We start from the raw sequence: 13,581 nt of genomic DNA, 5'->3' as shown, positions 1-13,581 counted from the left end.
TTTTACAACTTGTGGAAAGAGCACAACACAGTCTTCTTCTTCTATGATATAATGGCGGTCCGCAAACAAACGTTAAAGGTGCATGCCGCCACCTACTGTGCGGGAGTGTGTGGTCAATCACAGTTTACAACATTTCTAAATCCTCCTACCTAACTCAGTACTTCTGAGAAAACACAAAAGAGCCCTGCTAACTTCATCCAACCTCAATGACCCTACACTTCAAGCTTTCCCTCTCTTCAACATACTTACAGCAATATAACAACACATGCTCCACTGTTTCATCGACCATACACTCCAGACACAAACCATTAACATGCTTGCCTCCCTCCCAGATTCTGAAATTGCATTTTTGTCCCCCTCCAGTTTTATCATTGCAATGTGATACAAAAAGTGGCAGCGGTGTGCTTTAGGGATCGGCTGGATTTAGGACCATGTGAACACCACAGAGTGGGCTGGAGGCCAAATATAAGATCAGAGCTATTTTGGCAGAAGAGATGGGACTCTGAGCCCAAGGGCCAGCATTTATATGCCCTTCAAAGAAAGGACAGTGGACCAAGATTCAAAGGTCAGATTAGGAAGCAAGAGTTGGTGTTTGCTCGATTTGCTCTTAGGACATTGCACATTGAACTCGTCATTACACCTGGAGGGACATGACTCCAGTGAAAGTTGTGCCCCTGCTGTTTTATCATTGGTTCCAAAAATGTCTTAACCTCATTGTCACATTGAAAATATTTAATAAAAATTCCTCCTATATAAATAGATTTGCTACTACATGCTAGGACATTGTAAAGCTACATCACTATTATGTAAAATTATGTGTGAACAGTATGTACCTAATTTATTTCCAACAATTTTACAATGTTTCATGGTGGCCCTTTTTTAATTGGGGGGGGGGGGGGGGGCAGATGGCTGGTACATGGAATTTACTTCCCAGAAAATTGCTTGTATTGGATTCATGTCAATAAATGTAGTGTATGTGGTTCAGTATTATTTTTTATTTTTGTATCTAAGCAATGACATTGCCTACTTTGGATAGTGTGTTCAAGCAGGCACATGATTAGAAGCATTTGAGAAACCTCTTCTGCACACATTCATTTTACTGCTGTCAACATTTGCCTGGCCTTTTCTGTCTACCAGTGTTTGACTTATAAATCGTTTAACTCTTTTATTGATCTTTTATTGTAATTTTTATGTACCGTGGAATAAAGTGTAAAAAATTTAATAAAATGTATTTTTGTATTTAAAAAAATCTATCTTCTTTGGTTTAATAGTTGATGTTGAACCCAAAAAGTCGCCGGTACCCTGTAAAGCAGAGCAGATCATGTGACTGAAAAGCATGACACACAGATAAGGAAGCAGAGTGCAAGCGGGGCAGACTGTCAAGACAGAACTAAGGTAAACGAAACATGGAAAACAAGTATTTAGTGTTGGCCGAAATTTGCCAAAAGCAATGTTTGGACATGCAATAATTTGGAAATGTCGACAAGCGACAATTAAGCTGAAACTCATGCGACCTTAAAGGAATGCTAATGTTTATAGTCTGCGTTCACAAACAGTTGCCAGCATTTGTGCAACTGAAGAAACAATGTATCTTTACCTCTGTACACTGCAGTATTTCCTGATATAAATTCACATGGTACTTTACAATTCACGTCTATTGCGTTTGATGAAATGTATATATGATGACATAAGTCGCAAATAGAGACACGTTATTCAGGCTTCTGTATTTCCGCATCTTTCTGGCCTCGTTCTTCAGGTTGAGAGCGTTACATGCCGACTAGACCGTGCACGCATGTTGATTTTGTCCATCCACACCAGACGCGATCAAGACACGCAGGTTGACATAACAAAACAAACTATATTAATTTGCAGACAGTCGAAACGCATGAAACCGTCATGGTCATTTACCTAGCTAACTTTCTGTTGCTAGCTAATTTGTCCTGGGATATAAACAATGGGTTGTTATTTTACCTGAAATGCACAAGGTCCTTTTTTTCTGGATCTTTGAAGAATTTCGACCCATTTTGAGTCAGCACAAAATCGTGTGTTCTCTACTCCAACAATTAATCCACAGATAAAAAGCATAACCTAGTTAGTTTCTAGTAATCACTTCTTCTGTGGACTTTATATCTGCTCTGGTGGAACAAACTCCCTCACGATGCCAGGTCAGCGGAGTCAATCACCACCTTCCGGAGACACCTGAAACGCCACCTCTTTAAGGAATACCTAGGATAGGATAAAGTAATCCTTCTAACCCCCCCCCCCCCCCCCCCCTTAAAAGATTTAGATGCACTATTGTAAAGTGGTTGTTCCACTGGATATCATAAGGTGAATGCACCAATTTGTAAGTCGCTCTGGATAAGAGCGTCTGCTAAATGACTTAAATGTAAATGTAAATGTATATGACGGTTGGCAACCAACTTTAAGGTGCATTACCACCACGGACTGGACTGGACCCAGCTAGCAATGAGTAAGCGGCCCTTTCCTGGGGTGCCGGAACTGATCGAATCGGACCGGTGTCGGACTCGTCTACCCGAATTCAGCCGACTTTGCCTGCATCTTACCAGAATCCCCCCCAGAAGCGGCCTGATGCAAATTTAAATAAACGCATACAAAATTACCCAATTTTAGTAATTTTAAATATTACTATTAATTTTAAATATTACTATTATACATACAAATTATACCCATCCACAAAAAAAATACATTTTGTGTCGGAGAAACACCATACACCTGGTGACTGTGTCAGCGTGCGTGCGCCTGGCCCGCCACATGAGTCGCTACAGCACGATAGGACAAGGACATTCCGACCGGCAAAAACCCTCCCTTAACTCGGACGACGCTGGGCCAATTGTGTGTCGCCTCATGGGTCTCCCGGGTTGCGGCCAGCACGGGTCTCGAACCAGCATCTGTAGCAATGCAGTTTGCACTGCGATGCAGTGTTGTAGACTGCTGCGCCACTCGGGAGGCTCCATCCACAAACTTTTTAATGCTTATCAATTGCCTTGCACAAAGTATCAAAATACTACACAGGAGTCTTAAAGAATTTCATTTAAATGTTAATTGTATTTTTTGATCACAGAAACAATGAGAAAATATGGAAAAATTAATAATGAAATGTTAATTATATAAAGCAGCCTGTGTAATCATCTGCCAAAGAGTAACGTTAGCCCCAATCGGCCCGAGCCCCAAGTAATACATTTGGGCCAGATAACTCACAACGGAATCGGCCCGAGCTCAATCCCCGCATCCTAGCCATAAGTAATTCTGCCGAAGGCGGCCCAGACTTGGGCCACATGACGTCGGCCGGGTCTGACTCTCAGCCGAGTGCCCCTACTCTCAGCCGGAATCGGCCCAGATCCACTGTGCTAGCTGTGGAGTGTGGACCTCAGTTCATCTTTCAATCACCCACGTGGTTATGTTCCTAAAAAACAATGAGGAGATGGGAGAGGCGGGACTTGCAGCATGTCAGGAGTCAAAAATAGAAACAAGTTCAATTTTAGCGCCTGGCTATGCAGATGCTCGTTGACGCGAGCGAGTCGTTTGGATGAAATGATTGAATAACATGTGTACAGTTATTTTGCAACGCAGGCGGTGTGGTCAGCATATTAGCTTGTCCTGTAGGTGGCCTCCCACTGGGCAAAAACGTATTGAATCATTGTTTCCACATCATTTATACCCAAAAGTCTATGTGAGGATGTTGAATCAACGGGGAAAACATTGGATTTGCGAAAAGTCCTCAACGTAAAGGCATTTTGTCTTATCACCCAAACTGTTAACCTAAATCCAGTGACATGGTGACATTTTTTTGTTGCGTTCACTTTGTATTCATGTTAGTTGGCAACTCAACCAAATGTAGGCTAAATCAAAATTAGACTTTGAGCTGACATCTATGCCTTGCCTCTTTGAAGGCCTATCTAATCTGAGTGGAAGGCTGATGAATGCAGAATGTACCCTGTGTACATTAATTTCTTACTCTTACCGACAGCCTATTATTAGTATGTTCAATATTCATGAATACAATATGTAGGTTTATTCATTTTAAAACAATTTTATACAAGCAAATGGGATTTTTACCACTTTGGTGACGCGCTACAGTATGTCTAGGGGAATGAGTGTACATAATGCCTAAAGCAGGTGGAATGAACTGAAGCTGTGTGAGTGACTGACCTACAACAATACTTGTAACATTTTAAATTTCAAGGTCTTCGGGAGACTCCCAATGTGTCAACCATGGCCTACCAGTACGGAAAAGTGCAGGACCCAAATGTGCTTACTCAGACGATAATCTCCAACATCCAGAAGATAACACAACAAAGTAATTGAGATATATGGACAAGCTGTGCACACATGTAAATCAGTACACAAGTTTTGTCATATCCTCTGAATTTAGTAGGCCTGTAGGCTACTATACTTTTCATGAGGCCTGGGGAATGACTCAGAAGTATTAATATACCTTTTACATCATTTTTTTTTTCTCTTTTGAATTCACTTTCAAATTGAATACTTTTCCTATTGAATGAACACACGTACTGTTATTGTTTTGTCACAATATTTGTGCCCTGTTTCTACCAGCATCTGAAATACAGAGAATTGTGAATCAGTTGGGAACAACACAAGACACAACTGAGCTCAGACAGCAACTGTGAGTTCTGCTCTAATCAGAAGAGGGCTCTTGTAGTGTGTAGCTTTTAAAGTTATTACATGCTGCTATGTGTATTTCTGTGGAATGTTATCTAAATGACACTTTTGACTTTTCAAATGTAGGCAGCAGAAACAGCAAAATGTCAACCACCTTGCCAAAGAAACAGACCGATGTGTGAAGGAATTTGGCTCTTTGCCTGTCACAACTGAACAGGTAATCAACTTTTTTTTGTACGGTAGCTTCAACTTAATTTACAACGAGCAACAAAATGTATAGGAATTGTGTGCACTGCATGGAACGTGTAGTGTAATGCCCAATAGCAGACAGAATGTTATTCATACATTAATATGTGAACAGCACCTCAGTGCTCATTGGTCACATGTTAGGTGGGCGGGCCTGTGCTGTCCAAGCTGGTCCCTGGATTACCTGTTCCTTGTGAGTCTCTTAACACAAAGAAATTGCTATAGTGTCCTCCGTTCACCTTTTTAAGAATGCATGTCATTGGGCCTCCCGGGTGGCGCAGTGGTCTAGGGCACTGCATCGCAGTGCTAACTGCGCCACCAGAGTCTCTGGGTTCGCGCCCAGGCTCTGTCGCAGCCGGCCGCGACCGGGAGGTCCGTGGGGCGACGCACAATTGGGCTAGCGTCGTCCGGGTTAGGGTGGGTTTGGCCGGTAGGGATATCCTTGTCTCATCGCGCTCCAGCGACTCCTGTGGCGGGCCGGGCGCAGTGCGCGCTAACCAAGGGGGCCAGGTGCACGGTGTTTCCTCCGACACATTGGTGCGGCTGGCTTCCGGGTTGGAGGCGCGCTGTGTTAAAGAAGCAGTGCGGCTAGGTTGGGTTGTGCTTCGGAGGACGCATGGCTTTCGACCTTCGTCTCTCCCGAGCCCGTACGGGAGTTGTAGCGATGAGACAAGATAGTAATTACTAGCGATTGGATACCACGAAAATTGGGGAGAAAAGGGGATAACATTTATTTTAAAAAAAATACAAAAAATTTAAAAAAAAATAAAAGAATGCATGTCATTAAACAGCACATGTCGCCATCTACAGGCAAGCGTTTAAACCCTGCAATATAAAATAAATGTACATGCTGTTTTTGCATCTTTTATTTTAGGCACCTGTCATTCAATTTACCCATTTGAGATAAGCCATTAGATTATTTCTTCTCAAAATGTAATTCTTTAAATAATTAAAACTTTTTCATTACATTGTGTAATGAACTATAACAGGAAACTGTAAGGTACCCCGTTTTATTTATAAATTCAGCTGGTGCGCTATTCTTAAGCACATTGGGCTTTTATTTCCTGTTTTTGTAGTTGTGGGGGTTCTTGTTCAAAGAAGGCCCAAGGCACACAGCATGAACATTTTTCCTGACGGCAGATATCCCACAATGTTGAAGGAATTTGTGCTTGTGTGTGGTAAAGAAAGAAATGAATGCATTCTTGCAAAGTTCATAAGGAATGGCTGGAACGCATGCCATTGGCAAGAATAATTAAATTCTTACAAACAGCCACAATTTCTGTTTTTCAATACGGTCTTAGATGGTTTTTCATTTAACCTTTATTTAACTAGAGGAAAGTCAGTTAAGAACAAATTCTTATTTACAATGACGGCCTACACCGGCCAAACCCGGACGACGCTGGGCCAATTGTGCGCTGCGCTATGGGACGGTTTTTGCAAACGCATTCTAGTTGTATTTCTTGCTAACAAAATTCATATAAATATGTTTTAATAAGCAGAAGTGAAATACTAACATCTTATGTAAAGTAGGGTGTAGTGGCCTGAGACAGAAGTCCTAAGAATAGTTGTCAATCGGTTGAAATTGAAGAGTGCTATGACACAGTATCATGTACACTGTATGTGATGTTTGCTCATTTGTTTACCTCTTCTAGCGCCAGAGAAAGATCCAGAAAGATCGCCTTATCAATGACTTCTCCAATGCACTGGCAAATTTCCAAAAGACACAGAGGCAGGCTGCTCAGAAAGAGAAGGAGTTTGTTGCCAGAGTCCGTGCCGAGTCCAGAGTGTCGGTTAGTAGTCAATGCTTTACACAAACAAATCAAATCGCACCTGAAATGCGAGTGCATCAGGCTGACTGTTCTGTCCCCCCTCAGGGTGGCTTTCCTGACGACAGCTTTGGAGGAAATGGAAACTCCTTTGAAAGGTCAGAGTTCAACATTTCAGTGGTCTAGTTCTTTTGAGTGCCATAGTGCACAGACATACTGCACTAAACATACTGTGCAAGCTGTCTAAATACAACCCAATGTTTGTCCCCACATAAAACTGCATCCTGACTACAGAGGAAGAAACCGCTGTAGACACACTATTTTGTGGATTTACCCAGAGTTTATAATCCCGATTCAATTATTGTTGCCTACAGTTGTGAAGGATGTAAACATCTTCTTTTCTCAACACCACAACAGTGGAGAGAATATTTATTTGGTCTATTAGGGTTTAGCTCTATTTTTAATGTCCTGTTTTGTGACTATATAGGGTCAACCTTTTGTTCTACTATGAATTGCTCCTCTGTACCCCCTACAGTCGATTTGAAGCTCCACTATGCTAGAGACTTACCATTTCTTGTAGAGCCTGCAGCTCAATCCCCAGCTCAAAGCCAATCCCAGCTCAAAGCCATTATGACGTTTGCGCCTATTCCATGACATGGGGCTTGTGAAAGCTGCCTTTTTCTACACATGAGAGGATCCGGACAAGAAAATCATCATGAAATTGGCTGTAAAACCCGAACCATGTGAGCTACAAACTAATTTCGCGTTCAAAACAGCCGGTAACTCGGAAATCTGACTTCAGTGCGTTCAAGACAACTGGGAACTCTGAAAAAACTAGGTCCGACTGGGAAAAATCTTTTGGAACGGTCATCGAACTTGGAATTCCAGTTGTCTCGAACGCCCCGTAATGTCACCACTATCGTAAAGGTAGACTCTCACGATCACGGCAGCGTTGGTTGTTTTGCTCTACAACATCGTATATGTTTTACGGCAGTTGTCTGAATTTTCTGTCGCGGACATCCTGACTTCGAAGAGGTCTTCTCACAAAACCGACCATCCAGACGGAACCGTTGGAGATACAAACTAATATGTCATCAATAAACGAAAGGGGAGACTCTCACGAACTCAAAGGTTCTGTTCATCTGGTCTACAGGAGTCGTCTGAAGGTAACCCATGACCGGGCTGTACAAATTGCAAAAAGTGAATAGGGGGTTAAATAAATGTTCTTCTCTCTCTCTCTCTCAGATATAGGACAAACACTTCAAAACCTTGTTCCTTTATGGTTTATTTTTTTCTGTCTGTTTTTCCATTTCTGAATGTGTTATTCAATGTGTTGAGGCCAAATTCAATGTTTCATCAAATATTATTTTATATATTTTTTTATTTTATACCTGCAGGGGTCCTAAAATTCCAAATCGAATGGTTAAATTTTACATTTTATGACCATCTTAAAACAATTTCATATGTTAGCTTAGTAGATATTGTGATGTAAGGGCTTAGACCTACAGGGGTTTTAACCATGAAAGGAATGTTCACATACAAAACCCACAGTTTACTATTCTCTGACTGCTACTGGTCTGCTTGTTTATCGAACGATCTACTTTAGTGTTATCATGTCAGTCTTTACAGGCCCATCTTTCTCTGGCCCAGCCTGACAGAGTGGGAGGTGAGTGTTTTCTTTGGGTGGTTGACCGTGTTTCCCATGTCTGACTTTGCAGTGGGGGACAGGCCCAGGTCCAGTCACAGTCCCAGGAGGTGGCCATCACCGAGGAAGACCTGCAGCTCATCCAGGAGAGAGAGACTTCCATCAGACAGCTAGAGGTGACAGCACTCACCTATTGTTACTCATAAACCCGACCCATGTGTGCGGTCATCGAACTCGATTCATGTGCAAGATTCAGGGTTGAATTAAGATTTTGTAGGAGGTCTATTGTTCCTCCAAATTACATTGGTTGACTTTCAGTAAATGTATACAGTAAGCCAAACAGTAAGCACACCTTATGCTATCCTGCAAATCACACTTACGTAATGGATATCTATCCAGTTTATTTAATCTGTTATGTTGTCAGTGTATTCAATGCATGGTTTTACTTTTTTTTCAGTCTGATATTACAGATATAAATGAAATATTTAAGGACTTGGGAATGATGGTCCATGAGCAGGGTGATATGATCGGTAAGCATCCATGCAGTCATTTACGCCTCGACTTCTGAATACATCAGAAACTCTTCCACTTTCAAAACATTGACAACATACTGCATGTTTAGGAGCCTTTATGGAGAAGAGTCTAACGAGTGTTCTGGGAACAGAGGATGACAAACAGCTATGCCACACACACACATACACACACACACACACACACTGAAATATGTCACACAACACTCAGAGGATCAATTCAAGGTGTTAAAACTGACATCCTCTGAGAGTTGAATCATCGTCATAGTGTACAAGTCAAAAGTAACAGTGTTCTGAAGTAAGCATCCAACTTTTCTGCAAAGTTAACAAAACATTCAACCTAAACTGTGAACTTCTGTGAGAGAATGACCCTTTCACTGTATTTTCTTATACCTCTAGACAGTATAGAGGCCAATGTCGAAACTGCCGACCTTCATGTTCAGAATGCCACCCAGCAGTTAGCACAGGCTGCAGACTATCAGGTAGGTAACATGGAAATTATTCTTGAATAAGTACATCATTATTCAAGTAAATTAGTAAATAAATTGTTACAACACTGCATCGAATCAATTTGCGTATCACATTAAGTGTTTCTTCTGACCCTTTCAGCGCAAATCTAGAAAGAAGATCTGCATTCTCATTGTCGTTCTGGTCGTACTTGCTGTTGTCGTTGGTTTAATCATCTGGGCATCAGTTAAAGGATGATGATGCTGCTTTTCACACACTTTGGTCCTGGCAGTTTCATGATTCTTTAGGATTAAGTTTGAGTTACAAGTCTCAAGGCCATTGCTTGTAAAATGAAGACAAATGCGACAGCTGTTTCGTACTGTCACTTTACTATACTGAACAAAAATATAAACGCAAAATGTAAAGTTTTGGTCCAATGTTTCATGAGCTGAAATAAAAGATCGCAGAATTTTGTCTACATGCACAAAAAGCTTATTTCTCTCATTGTGTGCACAAATTTGTTTTCATCCCTGTTAGTGAACATTTCTGCTTTGCCAAGATAATCCATCCACCTGACAGGTGTGGCATATCAAGAAGCTGATTAAACAGCAAGATCATTACACAGGGGCACAATGCCACAGATGTCTCAAGTTTTGAGGGAGCGTGCAATTGGCACGTTGACTGCAGGAATGTCCACCAGAAAATGTCATGTCCATTTCTCTACCATAAGCTGCCTCTAAATTGTTTTAGAGAATTTGGCAGTACATCCAACCGGTCTTACAACCGCAGACCACGTGTAACCACACCAGCCCAGGACCTCCACATCCAGTTTCTTCACCTGCGGGATCGTCTTGAGACCAGCCACCTGGACTGGTGATAAAACTGAGGAGTATTTATGTCTGTAATAAAGCCCTTTTGTGGGGAAAAAATAATTTTGATTGGCTGAGCCTGGCTCACCAGTCGGTGGGCCTGACTCCCAAGTGGGTTAGTCTATGCCCACCCATGGCTGCACTACTACCCAGTCATGTGAAATCCATAGATTAGGGCCTAATGAATTTATTTCAGTTGACTGATTTCCTTATATGAACTGTAACTCAGTAAAATTGTTGCATGTTGCGTTATATATTTTTGTTCAGTGTATTATATTGAAATTTAAGTAGATCACTTTTTAAGGGAACTTTGTCATTGTGCCATTGTTGGCTTCTATTTGTCAATCAGTAATGAATTAATAATTATTAATTTAACTCCTTAAATTCTATATGATATAAAGAGTATGTTCTTTTGGCATATACATACTGTATGCTATCTGCAGACACATACAGTGAGTATACAAAACATTAAGAACACCTCTTTCCATGACAGGCTGACCAGGTGAAAGCTGTGATCCCTTATTGAAGTCACTTGTTAAATCCATGTCAATCAGAGTAGATGAAGGGGGAGGAGACCGGTTAAAGAAGGATTTTTAAACCTTGAGACGATTGAGACATGGATTGTGTGCCATTCAGAGGGTGAATGGGCAAGACAAAAGATGTAGGTGCCTTTGAACCACTGGCGGCACCTTAATTGGGGAGGACTTTGGAGCGGAATTAGTGGAATGGTATCAGATACATTAAACGCATGGTTTCCATGTGTTTGATGCTATTCCATTAACTCCGTCCCAGCCATTATTATGAGCCGTCCTCCCCTGAGCAGCCTCCACTACTTTGAACGGGGTATCGTAGTAGGTGCCAGGCATACTGGTTTGTGTCAAGAACTGCAACACTGCTGGGTTTTTCACGCTCAACAGTTTCCCGTGTGTTTGAAGAATGGGCCACCACCCAAAGGACATCCAGCCAACTTGACACAACTGTGGGAAGCATTGACGTCAACATGGGCCAGCATCCCCGTCGAACGCTTTTGACAGATTGTCATGTCCATGCCACGACGAATTGAGGCTGTTCTGAGTGCAAAAGGGGGAAGGGGTGCAACTCAATATTAGGAAGGTGTTCCTAATGGTTGGTACTGTATTCTCTGCGTATATAGTAGTCTCTTGTTCTATGGACCAATGATTTTGTGTCCAGGCTTTTGCTGTTTTAATTTCTGACTGTATCCTGAGATATTGAAATCATGTTTTCGTTGATTGTGAATTAATACTATAGTAAGAATAATACACACAGAATAGGCCCGGAATAGGCTTGTTTAATACCTGCTGATTATAATGGACCGTAGCCTTGTCTATGCACTAGAGGTCAAGGATTGTGCAATACTAAACAAGATCTTGCATCACTTTCGCTATAAGGTTCCTCAAAAGAATGCTGCCTCATTCTTCACTTTATGAATGTATTTAATCTCACAACTACTCTCACTGTATGATTAAATATGTATGGATTATACACGTTTTTTGGACCAGTGAATGTTTTTGCTGCCTCTCAAAAATGTTATGTTTTTTATACAGCTCTTTCTGTTTTCATTTTCTTCAATAAAAATCAGTGCAACACTAGATGCAATGAACTCTTAAAGCTAGAATCTGTAGTTGCTATATCCATTTTTGGACTTATAGATTGATGACACATACCCATTAGTTCTTGAAGAATATAACTTATAAACGCCTAATGAGCTTAGTTCAACTGTCATGCCTAGGGCTGTGGCGGTCATGAAATTTTGTCAGCCGGTGATTGTCAAGCAAATAGCTGTCTGTCTCACGGTAATTTACCGTTAATTAACATAAACAATTTTATTATCTCCTGGCTTACACACATAGCCTACAAGCCTTTTTAAAAAGTCTAATAAATCCATGTAATATAGCCTACACCTTCACAATGAATCCATTATTTATTTTAGACAGGTCTAAAGGAGCATGATATGAAGAAAATGTAGTCTCTTTCAGAAGAAAATAATAGCATGCTCTTTATTTGCGGCCATCACTCTTGTTTTCTCCCGCAATTGCATAGCCTTTAGAAATGTTGCTCAACATGAGTTCATGAGCTCTCAAGAAGTGTTTGATTCGATTTTCTAATAACATTTGCATTGATGTCAGAGTGATTAGAGGGACAATAGAGTGCTGAGTACCAGGCAATTAGCAAGTTTGGTAGGCTACTAATGAACAGCAGCAGCATCAGAGCTTGGAAGAAGCCTAATTACCATGACCGAACGGTTGTGGAATTTGACTGCCTTCATGACTTGTGACTGCCGGTGTGGCGGTAATACGGTCACCACAACAGCCCTAGTCATACTTCATCAGAACCCAAAATATATGCTTATTTAAAAAATATATATAATAATATAAATATAGACATGGTTAAAACTATATCATGAATGGTCAGTCCTTGCATCCATACCTCTGTCTATTAATTTGAGAGTGGTTACATTTCTCCCGGCCCATCCCTCAACTTTTTACCAAAGCTGAGGTAGGGTGTCCACTTTGTTATTGTTTCAATTAAGGATTATACCTGCCCTAAACTCTCTCCTGGCCCCTTACACTAAGTCTGAATTTGTCTTGCTAGGTGACCTAAACTGGGACATGCTTAAACCACCTGTAATGACCTTAGTGATCACTGTTTTACAGCCTGTGTTCGTAATGGCTGCTCAGTGAAATGACCTGCCCTGATTTGTCATAGACGCTTGCTAAAAAACTTTAATGAGCAAGCCTTCCTTCATGAACTGGCCTCTGTAAAATGGTATAGAATCAGCTTGATCTCCTCTGTCGAAGACGCTTGGAACTTCTTTTTTGATATTTTCAGTGTTATTGTTAACAAACACGCCCCCATAAAGAAAATGAGAATTAAAAACAGATTCAGCCCCTGGTTCGACCTTGATCTTACAGAGTTACTCCACCTCAAGAATTGCAATTTGCAAAAGGCTCGGCACACGCATACTCAGGCTGACTGGCTCTCGTTCAGGCAAATAAGAAATAAGTTCACTCAGGCTATCCGGAAGGCCAAAGTTAATTACTTTAAGGAGCAGTTCTCTTTCTGTGGGTCTAACAGCAAGAAGTTCTGTAAAATGGTTAAAGACCTGGAGAATAAACCCTCCTTCTCACAGCTGCCCATGTCCCTTAATGTTGATGATGTGGTTGTTACTGACAAGAAGCACATGGCTGAGCTCTTTAATCACCACTTCATTAAGTCAGGATTCCTATTTGACTCAGCCATGTCTCCTTGCCCGTCCAACATTTCCTCATCTCCCACCCCTTCTAATGCGACTATCCCCGATGCTTCTCCCTTTTTTCCCCCTTCCCCACTACAAAGTTTCTCCCTGCAGGTAGTCACTGAGTTCGAGGTGTTAAAGGAGCTCCTGAAACTTGACCCCAAAAAACCATCTGGGTCAG

The 13,581-nt window shown here is 41.4% G+C and overlaps 1 protein-coding gene across 1 annotated transcript; it reads left to right on the top strand.

The window, feature by feature from the left end:
• Positions 1-1,327: 1,327 nt before the first annotated feature.
• LOC120019687 (syntaxin-7-like) lies at positions 1,328-9,759 on the top strand. Its single transcript, XM_038963075.1, has 10 exons — positions 1,328-1,395; positions 4,205-4,318; positions 4,576-4,645; positions 4,768-4,858; positions 6,540-6,677; positions 6,762-6,811; positions 8,372-8,474; positions 8,756-8,828; positions 9,228-9,310; positions 9,438-9,759. The coding sequence occupies exons 2-10, from the start codon at positions 4,234-4,236 to the stop codon at positions 9,531-9,533; spliced, it is 789 nt and encodes a 262-aa protein (XP_038819003.1). The 5' UTR covers positions 1,328-1,395; positions 4,205-4,233; the 3' UTR covers positions 9,534-9,759.
• Positions 9,760-13,581: the final 3,822 nt, after the last annotated feature.

Source organism: Salvelinus namaycush, chromosome 24 (assembly GCF_016432855.1).
Source record: "Salvelinus namaycush isolate Seneca chromosome 24, SaNama_1.0, whole genome shotgun sequence".
Taxonomy (NCBI): domain Eukaryota; kingdom Metazoa; phylum Chordata; class Actinopteri; order Salmoniformes; family Salmonidae; genus Salvelinus; species Salvelinus namaycush.
This window is presented reverse-complemented; position numbering and strand designations above follow the sequence as displayed.

Bases quoted from the DNA above. Each gene is read 5' to 3' on its own strand.
- LOC120019687 (XM_038963075.1), top strand. From the start codon at position 4,234: ATGGCCTACCAGTACGGAAAAGTGCAGGACCCAAATGTGCTTACTCAG. The intron at 4,319-4,575 runs GTAATTGAGATA...TGTTTCTACCAG, and splicing joins CCAGAAGATAACACAACAAA to CATCTGAAATACAGAGAATT. The intron at 6,812-8,371 runs GTCAGAGTTCAA...CTGACTTTGCAG, and splicing joins AATGGAAACTCCTTTGAAAG to TGGGGGACAGGCCCAGGTCC.